Source organism: Silene latifolia, chromosome 2, assembly GCF_048544455.1.
Source record: "Silene latifolia isolate original U9 population chromosome 2, ASM4854445v1, whole genome shotgun sequence".
In the NCBI taxonomy this organism is placed as follows: domain Eukaryota; kingdom Viridiplantae; phylum Streptophyta; class Magnoliopsida; order Caryophyllales; family Caryophyllaceae; genus Silene; species Silene latifolia.
The window spans coordinates 128,566,120-128,584,056 of record NC_133527.1 but is presented as its reverse complement, the minus strand read 5'-3'; the positions used below and the strand labels follow the sequence as shown (position 1 = coordinate 128,584,056).

General features: G+C 38.5%; 2 protein-coding genes and 1 non-coding gene across 3 annotated transcripts; 1 reads left to right on the top strand and 2 right to left on the bottom strand.

The window, feature by feature from the left end:
• Positions 1-5,988: 5,988 nt before the first annotated feature.
• Positions 5,989-6,095, top strand: LOC141645618 (small nucleolar RNA R71). Its single transcript, XR_012545096.1, has one exon. It is a non-coding gene; the product is annotated as a small nucleolar RNA R71 (small nucleolar RNA).
• Positions 6,096-13,277: 7,182 nt separating this feature from the next.
• On the bottom strand, positions 13,278-14,989 carry LOC141641296 (uncharacterized). The gene is made up of 5 exons (XM_074449967.1): positions 14,764-14,989; positions 14,564-14,671; positions 14,374-14,452; positions 13,504-13,602; positions 13,278-13,391 (listed from the first exon to the last, which is right to left on the bottom strand). Exons 1-5 carry the CDS (start codon positions 14,922-14,924, stop codon positions 13,278-13,280), a joined length of 561 nt encoding a protein of 186 aa, XP_074306068.1. The 5' UTR covers positions 14,925-14,989.
• Positions 14,990-16,067: 1,078 nt separating this feature from the next.
• On the bottom strand, positions 16,068-17,657 carry LOC141641295 (uncharacterized). Its single transcript, XM_074449966.1, has 5 exons — positions 17,652-17,657; positions 17,416-17,601; positions 16,980-17,309; positions 16,509-16,518; positions 16,068-16,141 (listed from the first exon to the last, which is right to left on the bottom strand). The coding sequence occupies exons 1-5, from the start codon at positions 17,655-17,657 to the stop codon at positions 16,068-16,070; spliced, it is 606 nt and encodes a 201-aa protein (XP_074306067.1).
• Between the last annotated feature and the right edge of the window lie 280 nt (positions 17,658-17,937).

The window sequence follows — 17,937 nt, the reverse complement described above, 5'->3', positions numbered from 1 at the left end:
AGTAACGAGGGTGGCTTATTTTTGAAGCTTAGGAGTTCTATTTTTGCTCCTCTTTTCATTTGATGCATTTTTTTGCAAACTTTCTTTCATTTTTCATTTCATTGAACTCAAATTGATTTCTTTTTGTGCCCATTCCCTTTTGTTGACAAAAATGTGGTAGAACATGGATGAATGATAGAAGTATGCATGGTTTCAAGGGTCACCTTGGAATAAACGGTAGCCAAGGAGTTATCACACCACAAGGTACTCTTGACTCGGCCTTAAACCATGGGTCAAAGGATACTAGCATGACACATCCTAGGGTGTTTTACAAGCATTCTAACAAGCAAAGTCTTAAGAACAAAAAACATCTACTAGGGCCTATATACACTTGTCAAGCTTCCCAAATAGACGGTTTCACAAAATTTTTCTAACATGCAAACTACATGCCATGATGCAACTAACATATAAACATCCTAATGCAAATGATTCTACCAACTAATATGACATATATTCTAAATGCAATCCTAAGTTCACATTGTTTTACCGCATCAATCAAAATAAAGCCACATAGTCATTAACATAAAGAGGAAAAAGGAGATTGGAAAGATCATACCATGCGGTCTTTAATATCCTCATGTCTCGGATGTGGCGTAGTCGATCAAAGTGAACAAGGATAAAACAAACATAATATATACAAGACAATATATACAAAGGAAATGAACTTGTTTTTGGTTTTTCAATTTTTATGATTTTTATGATTTTTTTGAAATTTTTCAATTTTTATGGTTTTTGAATAAAAGTTAAGTGTTAGAATTCCCATCCCCACACTAATATGGGCATTGTCCTCAATGGCCAAAATGATGGAAATTATGCAAAAATGATGCATGATTTCTATACTAAATGCAATTCTACACTAAGCTATACTACATGATGCATGGTTTTTGTTATGACGGAGAGGATAATTTAGATTACCTCCCGTTGTGTATGCATTAACTTCCCCAAACCAAATAAGACACTATTGCTAATGTCAAGGATGGGTATAGTTCATGCACACACTATGCTATGCATGAAATAAGATTGTCATTTTGGATTTTCAAAAATGGGAACAATAAAGAACACCTCAATGGTACCGAGGTGTGAGTCCTTTGATGTTGCTAGGACTAAACCAACAATGATCAAAATGAAGTAAAATACAAAGAGATATAGACAAACCATGGGAGTGTAGGAGTCTCCAAGGCTAGTCTTCCATCATGCTATCATCATCACCACTTCCCTCATGAGAAGTGGTCACATTGCCACTTTCCTTGGCACTTTCTTCATTGCTTTCTTCATCATCATCTTCACCATCTCCTTCTTCATCTCCACTTGCTTCTTCCTCAATGTTATCATCAAATTCTTCACCATTTCCAACAACCTCATTGTCTTCCACCATGTCCCTAGATGCACCCGGAAATAAGGCTTCTTTATCCGCCCAACTAGGCAAAGGACAAGATGGATCAAGGAGTCCTTGCCTAGCTATATGTAAGAGGGGAGGATATTGAGCCAAATAAGCATTCTTTCGATCTTCATAAGCTTGCTTGTGCATGGCTTGCATAAGAAGAGTTACATAGTCTTTCCCAATTTCAATTCCTTGCGGTTTGAACTCTTCATATTCATAGGGGTAAGGTGGTATAACAATGGAAGAGGAGGGAGTTTCATGATCACCCTTTTGTTGTTGAATGATGTACCCGGCTTCCTTGGATAGGGGAAGTAAATAGTTGGTCTGGTGGACACAAAGACGGCAAATCTTTGCGGGTAAAGTGAATGATCGAGCCTCACTAGTAAGCCACCCAAATTTGGTGTCAAGGGGATTGTGAGCAACCCACTTAAACTTGTTAATCATGGTGGACATATCAATAAGATGGCCACCTTCCTTTGCCTTGTACTTGCTATCCTTATTGAAATTAGGATCAAAGTGCTTGGCTAGGACCGTGACAAGGCCGCCATTAACAATAACGGTTTGACCCTTCTTCCCACTATCTACATGGAGCCATCTATCAACCAATAGCCTCAAAGAATTGTAAGGCTTGGTATGAATTCTTCCAATATTCAAAGTTGATTCAAGGAGAATAAAGTCGAGTCCCGTGAAATGATTGGTGTCTTTCCTAGCAATTATGGTATTTCCCACAACTTTGTGCCATACTCTTATGCCCGGATGATGGACCAAAAGAGAACGACAAGCATGAAAATCTTCAAATTTCTTCCCGGAGATTGCCTCCCAAAGAGGCTCGGGGTCATACTTCCCATATTGCTTATAATATTTATGTTCATCGCTAAGACCCAAAATTTTACCCAATTCCGGAAAGGTAAAGCGTCTACTAGTGTTAGCTAGACGAAACTCAATATTTTCCCTATTCTCAACTTTTGTCACTTTTAAAGAACTTAAGAATTCCAAGACAAGGGAGGGGTATGTTACTTCCTTCATTTCAAACAATTTCTTCAAACCCATGGCATTGAAAAAGACTCTTGTTTGTTCAAGAACACCTAACTTCTCTAAAGCATCTTGACATATGAATTTGGTGGATTGGATTTGTTTCATAGCAAACTTGACAAATGTATTTCTATGGGTATCGGAGATGAAAGTTACCTCCGGATAATGCAAGAGTTGATCGATTACCGGAGTAGAAGGTGATGCTTCCATAGAAATTTGTTGTTGTTGTGGTTGCACCTCCAAGCTTGGTGTTGCCACCACCATTGCCAAAGCTTTCTTTGTTTGTAGAGCTTTTTGCCTTTGAGAGAGAGCCTTTGCTTTTGGTGCCTTTGTTGCCTTTGTTGCTCCCTTTGTTCTTGCCATTTGATGAGCTAACCAAGTAAAGAGTCAAAAATCTTCAATTTGTAGTATGCCCAAATCGATTTTGAAGGTGAAAGGCTTTGCCTTTATGAGAACAAAAGTCGACTCAAAGGTGAAGATTTTGTGCTTGGTTTTGATTTTTGATGAAGATGGAGTGATTAATTTGTTGTTTGAAGGATGGTTTGATTTGATTTTGGTGAGTTTTGTTGAGGGTTTTTGTTTTTGAGATGGAGAGGATGAAGGTTTTGATGTTGAGGGTAGTGTTTATGAATGAATGAATGAATGAATGAATGAAGGTGGGATGGGTATTTAAAGAGCTCGACAATTTCAAAACGCAGGGGCAATCCGTGCGGATTGGGCGCAATCCGTGCGGATTCTACAGCTTCAAAATTTCAAAATCCCGCCTAGAGACGGGCGGATTCTGGGGAATCCGCTCGGATTCTTCCGAGATGGGACGGGCGGATTTCTGTCAGGACGGACGGATTTCTATCCAGAGATTTTTCTTTGTTTTTCTTCAGCTTCAAGACGGCGTCTTTGTCAAAAGACGGACGGATTCTGTGAGACGGGCGTCTTTCCAGGAATCCGCTCGGATTCTTTGACAGACAAGAAATTTGCAATTTCAACACAGGCCAAGACGGGCGTCTTCTCAGCAGGACGCTCGGATCTACTTCAGACGGGCGGATTCTCAGGAATCCGCTCGGATTCTTGTCCTTTGTACCCGGATTCACTTCATTCGTGCACAATGCATTTCCCTTATCATTCTTTCTTTCTTTCTTTCAAATCTTGTGTTCTTCATTGTGGGGGCACTACTAAGGCATGAATAGCCTAGGCAATTGTCATCCCCACACTAAGGTAAAGCACTACACATCAATTTAAAATTGTTAATATCCCTCCCTCACTTCTCTCTTTTCATGACAATTATTTTGATCAAAGTAAATAAAATCCAAAAATGACAAAAAATGCAATACAAAAATTGAAAAGTAAGTTAGGGAGTTAGAAATATTTACAAGTGGTGGTTTAGGGAGGACTCCACCAAACTCTCATTCTTGATGAGATGTCAAGGGGGCATGTTCAAGGTGTTGTTGATGTTGCTTAACACCTTGAAAAAGTAATCAAAAGCTTGTTCATTGTTGTGGTAGAGGTCCTCAATAGACCGTGGCCCTTGTTGTTGATCATGATCGATGGCATGCCCAATGTAGGGATTAAAGATCCCTTCAAATTCGTCGTCCCAAAGACCACAAACTTCATTGAGTTGATCATTGAAAATCTCTTGCTTAGATGGAGACAACTCTCCCAATTTCTTCTCTTGGTCAATGAGGCCATCATCTTCTTCCTTGGTTGATTTTGATGAGCTTTGCAAGCTCTCTTTGTCACAATTCACTTGCTCTTTGAATGGAGCATCTTCAATTTTCTTCCTCCATTGGAGTTCCGATTTCTTCCTTTCATCTTTCCGGCTATAATGATCAATCATGAAACATGGCTCATGCAAACGAGGAGCTCTCATGGTCTTGTCAAGATTAAAAGTTATGCTTTCATCTCCCACTTCTAGAGTGAGCTCTCCATGTTTCACATCAATCACCGCACCCGCGGTGTGTAGGAAAGGTCTTCCTAAGATGATTGGAATGTTGGAATCTTCCTCCATATCAACAATGACAAAGTCCACCGGGATGAAAAACTTCCCAATTCGCACGGGGACATCTTCCCATATCCCTAATGGTGTCTTCGTCGATCTATTGGCCATTTGAAGAGTGATATTGGTGCATTTAAGCTCTCCCATTCCCAACCCTTTACTTACCGAGTACGGCATGACACTCACACTAGCCCCTAGATCACATAAGGCTTTGTTGATCATCGTGTCGCCAATGGTACACGGTATTGAGAAGCTTCCCGGATCCTTTAACTTTGGAGGTGAACTCCCTTGAAGTATTGCACTACTCACCTTAGTAAAGGCGATAGTCTCAAGTTTCCGGATCGACTTCTTCTTTGTGAGGATATCTTTCATGTACTTTGCATAGGCCGGAACGTGATTGATTAATTCCGTGAAAGGAATTGAGACTTCTAAATTCTTCACAATTTCCATGAACTTTCCAAGTTGATCATCAAATTTGGGCTTGGCTTGACGACTTGGAAAAGGAAGTCTAACCACAATGGGCTCCTTCTCTTTGGCTTTGTCTTCATTTTTCTTTGAACTTTCTTCTTTTGATGATTCCCCTTCTTTGGGACTTTGCACTACAACTTCATTCTCACTAGCTCTCACAACTTCATTCTCAACTTGCTCCTTCGGTGCTTCATATCTTGTACCACTTCTCAAGTGAATGGCACTAACCGTTTCATGTCTAGGGGGATTACCTTGAGGTGGTAATTGCCCCTTTTGTCTTTGTGAGTTTGAAGATGCTAGTTGGGTCAATTGTGTTTCCAACATCTTGGTGTGAGCTAGAATGTTGTTGATGGTGGTGTCTTTTGCTTGGCTATCCTTTTGCATTTGGGTGAAAAATTCTTGTTGATTCTTTTGCATTTGGAGGACCGCTTTTTGGACATCAAAACCTTGGTCATTTTGGTGATTGTAAGGATTTTGATTTTGGTAGCCTTGGTTTTGATTGAAAAAGGGTCTTTGATTTTGATTTCTCATGGGTGGTGGAGTGTATGTTGTTTGAGGGTTTTGAACATTTTGGCTCTTGTATGAGAGATTTGGATAGAACTTGGTGTTTTCATTGTAAAAATTTGAATAAGGGGTACCACTTTTGTAAGCTTGGAAAGCATTAACTTGTTCGGTTGTTCCCCTACATTCACTTGAGTCATGACCCAAGGTTCCACAATTCTCACATATCCCGCTTGGGATTGATGAGGATGCCGTCATGGCATTGACATGATGCTTTGATGATTTTGAGTTTTCCTCAAGCCTAGCAATAGCTTGTTCAAACTTCAAGTTGATTGTGTCAATGTGAGCACTAAGTTGAGCACCCAATTGAGTAACGGTGTCCACTTCATACTTTCCTCCTCTAGTAGCCTTGCGAGGTCTACTATATTGTGAATTATGGACCGCCATTTCCTCAATCTTGTTCCATGTTTGATTGTCATCAACTTCGGTGAACATTCCATTTGATCCCATATTGAGAATGTTCCTTGAATCTTCATATAAACCATTCCAAAATTGTTGCACTAAAAACCATTCGCTAAGTCCATGGTGAGGACATGAGCGACAAATACCTTTGAACCGCTCCCAAGCTTCATACAAAGATTCTTCATCCCTTTGCTTAAAACCCGTAATTTGAGCTCTTAGCATGTTAGTCTTTTCCAGTGGGTAGAATTTTTTGTAGAAAGCTAGAGCTAACTTCTTCCAAGAATCTATTCCAAGGGTGGCCTTATCAAGGCCTTTCAACCATTGCTTTGCGGTGCCGATTAACGAAAAAGGAAATAAGACCCATCTTATTTGGTCTTGAGTCACGCCCGTTTGAGAGATAGCTTCACAATAATCGCAAAAGGTTTCCATATGAGAATGAGGGTCCTCACTAGGCATTCCCCCGAATTGGCTCCTCTCAACTAGTTGGATGAAGGCGGACTTGGCAATAAAATTACCGGTGAGATGTTGCGGTGTAGGAGTACCATTTGGTAAATCCTCCTCGGTGGGTATAGAGTGTGACGAGAATTTAGGCATTGTAGGTGGATTTTGTGTGGTATTGTTAAATGGGTTCTCTTCTCCTTCTATTGCGAAAGGATTGACAAACTCACTAGTGGGTTGAACAACTTCACCAACACCTCCCAAATTCCTCCTAACAAGTCTCTTATTATTCGTCAAGGTTCTTTCGATTTCACGGTCAAAAGGTAACAAATCTCTTTGTAACCTTCTAGACATGCAAAATATCAAACAACTAGAAAACAATTAGAACAAACCTTGAGGAGTTTTACTTCCCCAAGGTGAAAAAGACACAACTAATAACAATAAAAGAAATCTTAAATCAATTAAACACCGTCCCGGCAACGGCTCCATTTTTGATCGAGGCCATTTGGTGTTCACAATTAAACATATGTGGTCGTTGGTCAATGGTCGATACAAAACACAATTTATACTTCACAAACAACTCTACAATTAGTAAAGAGGCAAGTAAAGGTCGGATCCCAAGGGACGGGTATTGAAATGAAGATTCTATTGTAACTAGTGGTGTCTAGGGGGTGTCACAAATTGGGTTGATGTAGAAGGTTACTAAACTAAAATAACAATGAAAATAAACTAACAAGGTAAATAAAGTAAGGGGTGTAAACAATTGATTAAAAGCACTAGGGTGTCATGGGTTCATAGGGGATTCATGGGATATGATCATACAAACATGTTCTCAAATTATAAGCAAGCAATTATTGTTGTGATGGATCGAGTTGGGTTATATCTTACAATCCTAGGAAAGTTTGGGTCCCGGAGCCGAATCGATTAGATTGTACAACACCTACAAGTCGACTTAATCTTTCCTACTCAACACATGCATGGTCTAACAAGACTCGAGTTGGGTTATGTCTTACAAGTCAAGTTGAAAGGATAGAAGATGATAGTAAATTCAAGGATTCATAGGCTTAGCATTTCATCAAATATAACATGTGCATGTATTAAGATCAAAACAAGCAAGCAAATAAGATATGAAAGCATATTAATTTAAGCATGAATCATTCCCCATGTTGGTTTCCCTAATCACCCATTAAACCCTAGCTAAGAGACTACTCACTCATTATCATATTGATCATGCTAGAAAGGTTGTCAATCATACTAACATAATGAAACATGATGAATAAATGAAAGTAATTAGCAATAATTAAAAAGGGATTAAGAGATTATACCTACTAATGATTCCAATAATAAAGATGCAAAGAATAATAGAAGAACTTGATGATTGATGGAAGGTTGTCAATCTCCCAATAAACCCAATAATCTTCTAATTACCCAAAATAAATGAAGAACAAGAGAGAGATTAAAGAACTAGAACTTGGATTAAAACTTGATTAATACTTGATTACAATATTGAAGAGAGATTTGATTGATATTAACTACTCTAAATATTGATAAGAAGAACATGCTCCTCTAATTAGACTAATGGGGTATTTATAGTGAAAATTAGGGAGGATGCATTAGGGTTAACTAAGGGCTAAACTAGTAATTACACTTTTTAAGTTGAGCAAGGAGACTCCAGTATTCTCCGAGAGAAGGGTTTATCTTATCGCGGCTTGAAGAACGAAAACGTGCTGTACTGCAATCCGTGCGGATGGGAGTCGGGACGGCCGGTTCTGGGCTGGAGAATCCGAGCGGATTCTTGGTCAAGACGTGCGGATTGGCGACGGGGAATCCGAGCGGATTCCTTTGAGGGACGCTCGGATTGAGCTTGGCGGACGGACGGATTGTGTACAATCCGTTCGGATTGTCTGACAGCAGCTTTTCTTCTTCTTTTCTTCCCTTTTCTTCATGAATTCCTTGGGGATTTCCTTGGGGACTCAAGGATCCTTTCTCAACAATGCTCTTCTACTATGCTATGTACAAAGGCCTTCTAGTCTTGTCTCTCCTTGATGCTTGGTCATTGAATACGATCAATTTAGCCTTGTTTTGCCATGAAAATGCAAGATTCTTACTCCTTTCCTACCAAGGGATCAAAATCTCAAAGAATATGCAAAACAAAGAACTAAAGATAAGAAATGACGCAAATAGGCACTAAAAAGCATGGAAACAATGGTAATTCGGGGGCTAAATATGCGCCAATTATGGTCACATCACTCAGATTGCCCAGTTAGCAGGTAAATTTGCTACTAGAGCTCCGAGGCATTTACCGTCGTAGCCGGATCAGAAAGAGACCCTGAATGCAATCACATTAAGGAGCGGGTCTACCCTTCCTGGACCCGTTACTGTAGGGGATGAACCCGAGGGAGTTATGGTTGAAAAATGTGGAAACGCTGCTGGAAAAGGAAAGAAGAAAAAAAGCGAGAAAAAGACGAACAACAGCGATCACGGTCGATCGTCCGCCATACCCAGTCGATCGACTACCCCTAATTCCTCAGCGACACTTTCTGATCTTTCTGATCATTCTGGAAAAAAAGGAGAGCGGTCGATCGACCGACCCCACTGGTCGATCGACCGATGATGCTGCTGACGTCGAACCATTTTGTCCTCCAATGCCAGATAACTTGAGGGATTTCTTGTTTCGGGGTGAGACGACTCCGAAATTATTGAGGCAAGATCCAAATGCTGATGGGTTAGTTCCGGTTCCAAAGTATGACCCTACGACAGTTAATGGTTCATTCCCGAGACGGTCTGAAGAAGGTTCGAGCTACAACATAGATAAAGTAGTGGATTTTCAGCCTAAGTCAACTGATGCCGGTATGAGAGACCTAGAGAAGAGGGCTAAGTTGCTTCTTACAGCCCCTTATCCAGAGAGACTAGTGCCAACCAAAGATGAGGTAACATTCGGTAAATTCAAAGATTTAATGCATAGTCTTAATGTACAAATACCTTTCTTAGAACTAGTTAATCAAGTACCTGCATATATGAAGTTTATGAAACAGCTGCTATCTAAGAAAAGGTCTTTGAATGTTGTTGAGTCTGTGCATTTAACTGAGGAGTCTAGTTCATACTTAACTCACACTGCTGCTCGTAAACTAGCTGACCCAGGTAGTTTCTCTGTCCCCTGTAATATTGGTACCTTCTCAATTGAGAAGGCATTATGTGATCTAGGAGCTAGCATTAGTGTTATGCCATTGAGTTTAGCTAAGAAGTTGGGTTTGACCAGATTTGCTGTTACCAATATAACTGTACAGATGGCTGATCGTTCTGCTGTTCAGCCAGTAGGGGACTTAGAGGATATTCCTGTGCAAATAGGGAGGTTCATTTTCCCCGTTGACTTCAATGTCGTAGATATACCTGAGGATTCTCACATTCCTATTATTTTGGGTAGACCGTTTCTGCACATTGCTGGTGCAGTAATTGATGTGGGGGAAAGAACTTTGACCTTTAAGGTGGGCAAACAGTTCATTGTTTTTGCCCAGTCCCCTAGGAAGAAAGACCTTATGTGGCCAGTTACTTGTAATGTGATTTCTGAAAAGAAATCTTATTTTGTGCTTTCTGATATGCCTACTTTAGTACCTGTACCTATTCCTATTGTGACACCTCCACCCCAGATTGGGAGCGAATTGGAGGACAATTCTTCTGTTTTGGATATTACAGGAAATGGTTTGGGGAAGGAAGAGCCGTTCATTGCCCCAGCTGTGAAGGAGCCAATCGTTCAAAGAGGCGGTCTAGGATGTCTTAGCTATGGCACAGATGAGGAACCAGATGAGGAGCCTAAGAAGGCGCCAGTTCGAGTTACAGTTTCAGACTTGGAGCTTGAGACTGAAGAGGATGTCCAAGTGTGGGACGATGCTTCTGATGTTGATCCGTCGGACGATGTGGCGGATTGGAGTGCTAAGAGATTGAGCACCATAGAGGGCACTTCATATAGTCAGAAGCCATGGTCGGAGATTTTCCGCATTTTTCGCGGATGAACACTTTTTATTTCATAAGTTTTAGACATTTTATTACTTTTGTTAGACTAATTATTGCTTTTGTGTGCGCGAGACTTTGCTTTAATAAGTTTGCTTAGGATTTAAAGACTTTAGACTAATACTTTGGGTTTAGCGCAATTTTAGGCGCGTTATTATGTGTATTTGCAGGTTCGTAGACCAAATTAGCTTAATTTATTGAGCTAATTCGAAGAAATCAGAAACTTACAGTAGGTATCCCACTCGATCGACTGGCATGTATGGTCGATCGACTGTGTCGTGTCTCCAGGGGCTTCTGTTCCTGTCACCCTGGTCGATCGACTGGCTGCAATGGTCGATCGACCGCCTTCGCTGCTGCACCTGTTCACGACCATTCCCCTGCTGTGTTTGGTCGATTTGCGGAGTTGAGGGAGTCTTTTCTCCACTTTATTCTCCGATTCATTTTTGTTTTCTTCTGTTTTCTTATTTTGCACATAATGTTGCGTTTCGTAAATTGCTTTCTCAGAATTACGCGCAGTACTTTTGTTTCTTTTCAGGTACCTATGGTAGCACTGCTGGCTACTGAAACCTCCTAGCTCATGCTAGTTTGGGGAGGTTTCCTGCTGCGCTTAAAGTGTTGTGAGTTTCCGAGTCCTTCTTTTATGTCAATTTTAGCTATAATCCCGCAAAATCCCACTTTCCTTTGCTTATCTTTCATTATATGATTTTGCACAATGAGGGCATTGTGTGATTTGGTTTGGGGAAGGGTTTTGCGTTGCATTCACTCTGTTTTGCATTCACGTTTACATTTTTGTCATGCATTGTTGTTTATTTTCCTCATATATACAAAAAATTCAAAAAAAAAAATCAAAAATTTCAAAAATTCAAAAAAATGTATGTTTATTATTTTAGCATATAGGTTGAGTCGGAACGGTAGTATTTCAATGATGACATTGCATTTGCATTTTTTTATGCCTAAGCCGTGCTAAATTGACATGTTATTAGTAGAATCACATATGCATAGTCTACGAGTTTTCGTTAAATATCTTGCTGAACCTTAGACCTGACTTAGATTTTTGGCAAACTACTTATATTCTGAGTTTTAGAGCTTATAACTGGTGACATTCATGACCATGTTATCTAAGATTGCGAGTAGTTACTCCTTATGAGGCATGTTACATAAATTTGCATAAATATGAACTTGGTCTACTTAATACCTGTATGCATTCGGTTTGTGGTTTGTTGACACATGTGGTAGAGGTCTCCTTTTCTTTTTTTACCCATAAACCTCACATAACCAAATTGCCTTTTTGTCCCAGAAGCTACATACTATATTTAACCTACCTTATCTGAGCTAGTATTGGTAGTTGTGGGAATGTGTTTATTGCATTTTGGTTATATTGCTCTTTATGAGAAGGTTGGTGGAATGTTGGAAAGAAAGAAAGAAAAAATAGAATTGAAAAAAGAAGGAAAAAAAATAAAAAATGAAAAGCAAGTTCGATCTATGGTCGGTCGACTGGACTCATTGGTCGATCGACTGAAGCCCGAGAAAAGAAAAATCACATGGTTGAGGTCTTTATTAGATGGTGATTTAATTCCCATGTTTTATTATTATCATTTGGGGAATTACAGTTATAATTGGAGGTTGTGAGATTAGTGCTAATCATTAGCACTAGTTTTATTGTTGAATCTTGAGTAAGAAAGTGGGATGTTCCCGTAATTTGGATCTGTAGTTACTAGCTTGGATTAAACTCCTCATATCCAAATTTATCTTAGCCCCTTCTTACCCATTACCTCACATATCCATATTTACCTCGGCATGTGTCATGGTCATTTTTTTGGTTGAAATGCATATGTACGGTTGTAGAGATCGATCATTTTCATATTAGATTGCAGGCATGTTCTTATAGGTCGTAGTTAGGTGAGAGTCATTACAAAATTACTTCTTTCTATCTTTTACGTATATTCACCTGTGCTTATGTGTGATATGAGCGACCCCTGAGAGTCCATAATGATAAGTCTCTATAGTTGACGGTTCAGCAGTTTTTAACAACTACATAACTCGTTTGCATGATTCATATTGCTAATTGATTGTTAGTTGTTGCATTAAACTGGTTTAGGCTTTGCAGTTTGCATTGTGCTCTGAGATTGAAATCGTTCCATTAGGTCCTACGGTCGAGTCTAGTTCTTGCTTGGGGACAAGCAAGGGTTTGGTTTGGGGAAGTTTGATGCGTGTCCTAAATATGATGTTTTACACCCTCTTTTACACGCATTTCAGAGCTCACACTACTACAAAAATCAATAAAGAGGACGGTTCAAAACCGTCCTTATTACGTAAACTAACCGTCCTTAATTCACCCGTCCTCGTAGGCTAAGAGGACGGTTAAGATAAAGTCAAACCGTCTTCTTTTGTTTGTAAAAGCAGGACGGTTGCCTCAAAGAACCGTCTTCTTTTTATTTTCAAAGAGGACGGGTACAGGTCAGAACCGTCCTCTTTTGAATAATGACGCTTTTTCTTCCAACCGTCCTCTATATATTTTTTGCGCCAAATTCACGTTTTTTGCGCCAAATTTTAAAATGTATTTCGCGCTAAAAATTTCACGCCAATTTCAGGTTTTTTGCGCCAATTTTTTAAATCAATTCGGCCCCCATTTTTTAAATCAACTTCAGGCCAATTTTCAAATATAATCTGCACACAATATTGCACATATCGATACGCTTTCACAAAACCATATTTTTGAAAAAGAAATTGCTTCATTCATATTCTAGACGACAATAGTCGCTTAATATTATATTCGGCTACATTTCAAAAAATCCAGCAAATCTTACCATTATACTCTAAAATCCAACCAAATAAAACCATATAAGTTTGAACCTCCAAAATACAAGGCTATCAACGACTGATTTTTAAACACACGCACTAGCACAAGTTTCTCCATCCACAAACCATCACACAAACTATCTGATCAACCTAATTACTTTAGACGTTGCCATCAAATACTTGCGCCTTAAACTTCAAAGCATATTCAGCCCAAATTTCCCGCACCTCATCAATTTGCTCAACCAAGTATGTTTTCGGAGCTTTAATCATGAACTACATACAAAGTAACCAAAAAACACAATTATAATTATTTACATACCAACATATTTAATTTATATAAAATGAAGTAAATATTGAAACAAAATAAACAAATGAAAGGACGTACATTTGGAATAATAGTAATATATCGTCCTCTGATGATCTCCAACATATATCGGCAGACATAATATCCACATAAAACGGTCCCAAATGGCTGTGTAGGACACTAAATTCAAAATCATGTCAAGTGTCAACTACAACGTATATACAATAAGCCCACAACAAAAAAAAAGGTTGTTTGATGAGAATAATCCAAATAGTATTACTAGTCTTCTCATCCACCATTAATCAATGGAAAGGGTTCCTTAACTTACGTTCAATACAAGGCTGAAGAAATTGACCCTAGTTTAGCTAAAAAAAGCTAACATGAATACCATCACTGCAATACTAACGCCTAAAACATGAATGCCAAAACACAAAATTAAGGCAAAATAACTCAGGCTTGGAGTCTAAAATGGAAGAAAGTAAATAGTGAGCACAAATTGTTATTGAATTGAATTTGTGTTCTCCACTACCAAATCAAAACCCATATCAAACACCAAATTATTCACATTACCACTGAAGATTCAAAAGCATAGCAAGAAGTAAAACCCGTTTAGAGGAAAATGCCGAATCAACACAACATTGACTATACCCTCACAAAAAATAATTGCTAATTCTGTATGAAATAAGACTTGGCTTCAGATCAGAGGAAAAGGCATGAAACTGGGGCAAAAAGGCTAACTCTGTATGAAATAATAAGACTACTGGGAATAAGCAATTAGGGCTGGTGTAGTAGAAGAAAAATGACTCACAAGTCAGATTAATATGAGTAAAAATATAGTTGGGATTAATTTGAGCATACGAGTAATTGTTTGGATTATTCTCACCAAATAACCCAAAAAAAACATAGATTATATAATTTTGGAGATAAAAGTACTATTAGTTGAAGGAGTACCTTTATAATTTTCCATTCAAGCTGTTTTTGTGGGTGACACCCGAAAAGTGGATCCATAGAGTTTAGCTTCGTAATTGCCCTGTGTTAAATATATGTTATAGACATGCCTTAATTATATTTATTTTAATAAAACAAATGTAAAGCTATGAAATAATTGCAATTTCTTAAATCATATACATGCCGAGCTTACAAATTAATTGTATCCTTCAAAAATTTACGAGGCTCTAGAGTTCCAGCTGGATCACACCAATATACTACACCATCCTTTGGATTAATGGCAGCCAACATCCAATGATTACTACCATTTATAAAATAAAACAATCAGCATCGCGTATTAATAAGTAGCATTGAATAATATAATTAATAGTAGTATGAAAAAAAGGTACATACCCTTCAAAATATGGAGCAAAAACAAGCTTTCGACTCCTTTCACAACCCGTACATGTCATAGCCTTAACAATATAGTCTGACCGATTATCTTCATTTTCAAAACTAGCGAACTTGGACAATAATGTGGGGCACAAGAATCCATATGAATTTGTACATTGCATACTCTCTAGCAGCTCAGTTAAATACCTACCACAAAAAATTGATAATTGATCGTCTCAGCATATGTTAATGACTCATATGGTTTAAAAATGCAGTTTAGAAGTAATATATAAGAAAAATGCAGTATAGGGTCTTTAAGCAAAGTTCTTGTGCATTTCCTTTTAACATTAACTTTGTGATGTTTACCAACGTATTAAGAGTCAGGCATGGATACATGAGGGAGAATGTAAGAGTCAGTGTAGCATAGCAACTTCAAACTGTTTTGGATATCGATCTCAATGCTCATTTAGTTATTCCAGTCCTTGACTATACACATTTTTGGCACAAGGCATGTACAGGTCAGCGGTGAAAAAATGCTAGCTTTACATTTAACATCCTGCTTTCAGTAGAGTGATTCTGCTGTGAATAGAGGAGAATAAATTTGGCTGGACTCATAGCTAAGCATGCAAAACAAAATTAAGAAAATTGTATAAAACATTTCGAAGATTAAAAATCAAACCTCATGAACAAAGCAATGTGAGAGGCACTTATCTCTTCTTCGTCACACCAATGAATAAGGTCTTCATAGGTAAGCATGCATTTCTGTTTGTGGTGTAGTATATGCTCTTTTATATCTACGGTGATCATCGTTGCACTTGTCTTTAACACACGAGCCTCATTTATTAACTTCTTCAACGACATGGTTCTCCACTTTTCCCTGAACTGAAGACTAACTTCTACGCCAAGAAAACTTGCTGATTTTGAGTCTAAAGGCTTAGGGTTTGGTTGTCTAGAATTGGTTGATTCCCGTGTCATATCTTCTCGTATATTTTTCTGCACGGTTATCAAAAGCATTTAATTCGAAACATTGTATAGTGACTGATATCAATACCAACATCCTTATCAAGAAGGATGAAAAGAAAAATAAATAGACTATGAATGCATGTCTCTCTATTAGCCGTCAACAAATGAAATTACCTCATTAGGACTATGAATATTATTTTGTGGCCATTGAACAAATGAGCCCTTAGCATCATTCAATATCTTCAAGTCGCCAACAGCACCCAAGCAACAAAGTATTTTCGGATCCACCGTAGACTTTCTTGATTGTGACTTTTTTAAAACCATTACTTAGGGAGGCGCCGTGAACGGAAACAAACTCCCCATTACGTGACATGTACACCAACCCTGAAGCCACTATCGGTTTCCCCGGCAATGATAATATACAATTTTTCCAAGCCTACACAATTCAAATTAATCATAATTTCAAAGTATGTCATCTATATCAAATGTGTCATAAGAATATTAAAAACCAGTACGAACAAGGACTTTTCAAAAAAAAAACTGCATATAAAAAACCGACCAGTTTACCTGAAAGTAATGATATGAAAATCTAACCATCATACCATCAAACTGCTATTTGTTATATATATAAGTAGCAAATGTCATTTTTGTGCTCCTACAGTTCCATAACTACAAATTTATAATTTCGTGCTTTTACAGGCAAGCTCCTAAGGCTCCTAACATTTCTGACCCTCTCTATGTTCCTAGTAGTATGCCTAGTCAAGATCAACAACTATGGAGATTAACATAGAGAAACTGTGTACCTTGCCAGTCCTATATTTCGACATGTCAGATATGCAGTCACAGTCACAAGTCAAGGCACTCAAAGCGAAAAGGCATCACAGATAAAAACTGTGTAACTGATCACACCCTCCAATCATTTCAGTGGGCAGCCATCAAAACTGTTTTTTGGTAAGAGTATGATTCCGTGCAATACTATAGAAACACGATTTTCCAGAGATGAAGTCAGAGTCACTTAAACACGATTTTTTTATGTTCACCTTATGATCTTACCAATTCACTCTCATTGTAATTTTTCGGCACACCTAAATGTGAAACTGGACTCCGCTTTTCAGATTGCAGAGAAATGTAATTCACAGGTTTGATTTTTAGATGAAGTCACAGTCACAGTCACAGGTTTGATTTTTAGATTTGCCCTAGGTAAATGTAATTCCTCCTGAGCACAAAGTAGATAGATAAATATGATATAGTGGGAGAGATTATAATTTGACTACCTCTAGAGGTGAGATAGGAATCTTTGGAATGGTGGCCACTGGAGTACGGAAAACCTCATTAGAGAGCGGCTCCTTAGTAGATGGCTGAACTGATTTCTCCGTATGAGATGGCTCATCATCGGGCGACTCCTCTCCAGACTCATCTCCAGAAGATGGCTCTTCTCTAGCTTGTGATTGAGCCGCCTCCATAGATGCACCATTTCCTTGTGTACTCTTAGTTATCGCGTCCATGAAACGAGCTAATACTTCTTCACTTGGTCGCTCACCCGTTTGCCAGAACTTCAACATCATCAATTGTGTTTCTTTCAATTGCTCTTCCAAAGTACTTATCTGCTCGAGAAAAAATTTGAATAAGAAATCAACTTCTTATTGAACACTTCTCCAACTCTTGACTTAAGCCAATGTTTAGTAATTGCCAACGTTTAGTAATATTTACCTTCTCTTTCAACTGTGTTGGAGTTGGGTTTTTGGGAGCTTTCCCAAATAATTCTTTTATGCCTATGCCATTAGGAACTCCTCGAACACGACCAGGATGTTCAGCCTTGCCAAGCGCCTTAGCGAGTATATCTTCTCGTCCCTTGGGAACAAATACTCCTGCCTTGACGTCTTTGTTTATTGCTTCCTACACATACTCATATAAAATCAAATAGTTATGAACAACATTATCTACACATTCATTAGTTTTAACGTACAGTTCAAATGTGATATTAACTTACAATTTTTTTCCACTTCCTTAACATAATCGGTCATATCTCCATTCTCGGACTTGTGAGCCCTTAGCCAAATTAAATAACGATCAACTTTCTCTATTGGGCATCCCTTCGCGGCAAAGTCTGCTTTCTAAAAAAAGCATTTAAGTTAGCTAAATATCAAATAGTTGTGAATAAACAATAAAAAGATAACTTACAACTTTCTTCTCAACTCCTCGATATCCTCCTCGAGAACCATGGTATTGTGA

Excerpts from the sequence above, each read along its gene's own strand:
- LOC141641296 (XM_074449967.1), bottom strand. The coding sequence starts at position 14,924 with ATGCAATGTACAAATTCATATGGATTCTTGTGCCCCACATTATTGTCC. Across the intron at positions 14,672-14,763 it reads TTTGCTCCATATTTTGAAGG|TAATCATTGGATGTTGGCTG; the intron begins GTATGTACCTTT and ends TATAAATGGTAG. Across the intron at positions 13,392-13,503 it reads ATATTACTATTATTCCAAAT|TTCATGATTAAAGCTCCGAA; the intron begins GTACGTCCTTTC and ends CTTTGTATGTAG.
- LOC141641295 (XM_074449966.1), bottom strand. Across the intron at positions 17,310-17,415 it reads CAACACAGTTGAAAGAGAAG|ATAAGTACTTTGGAAGAGCA; the intron begins GTAAATATTACT and ends TTTCTCGAGCAG.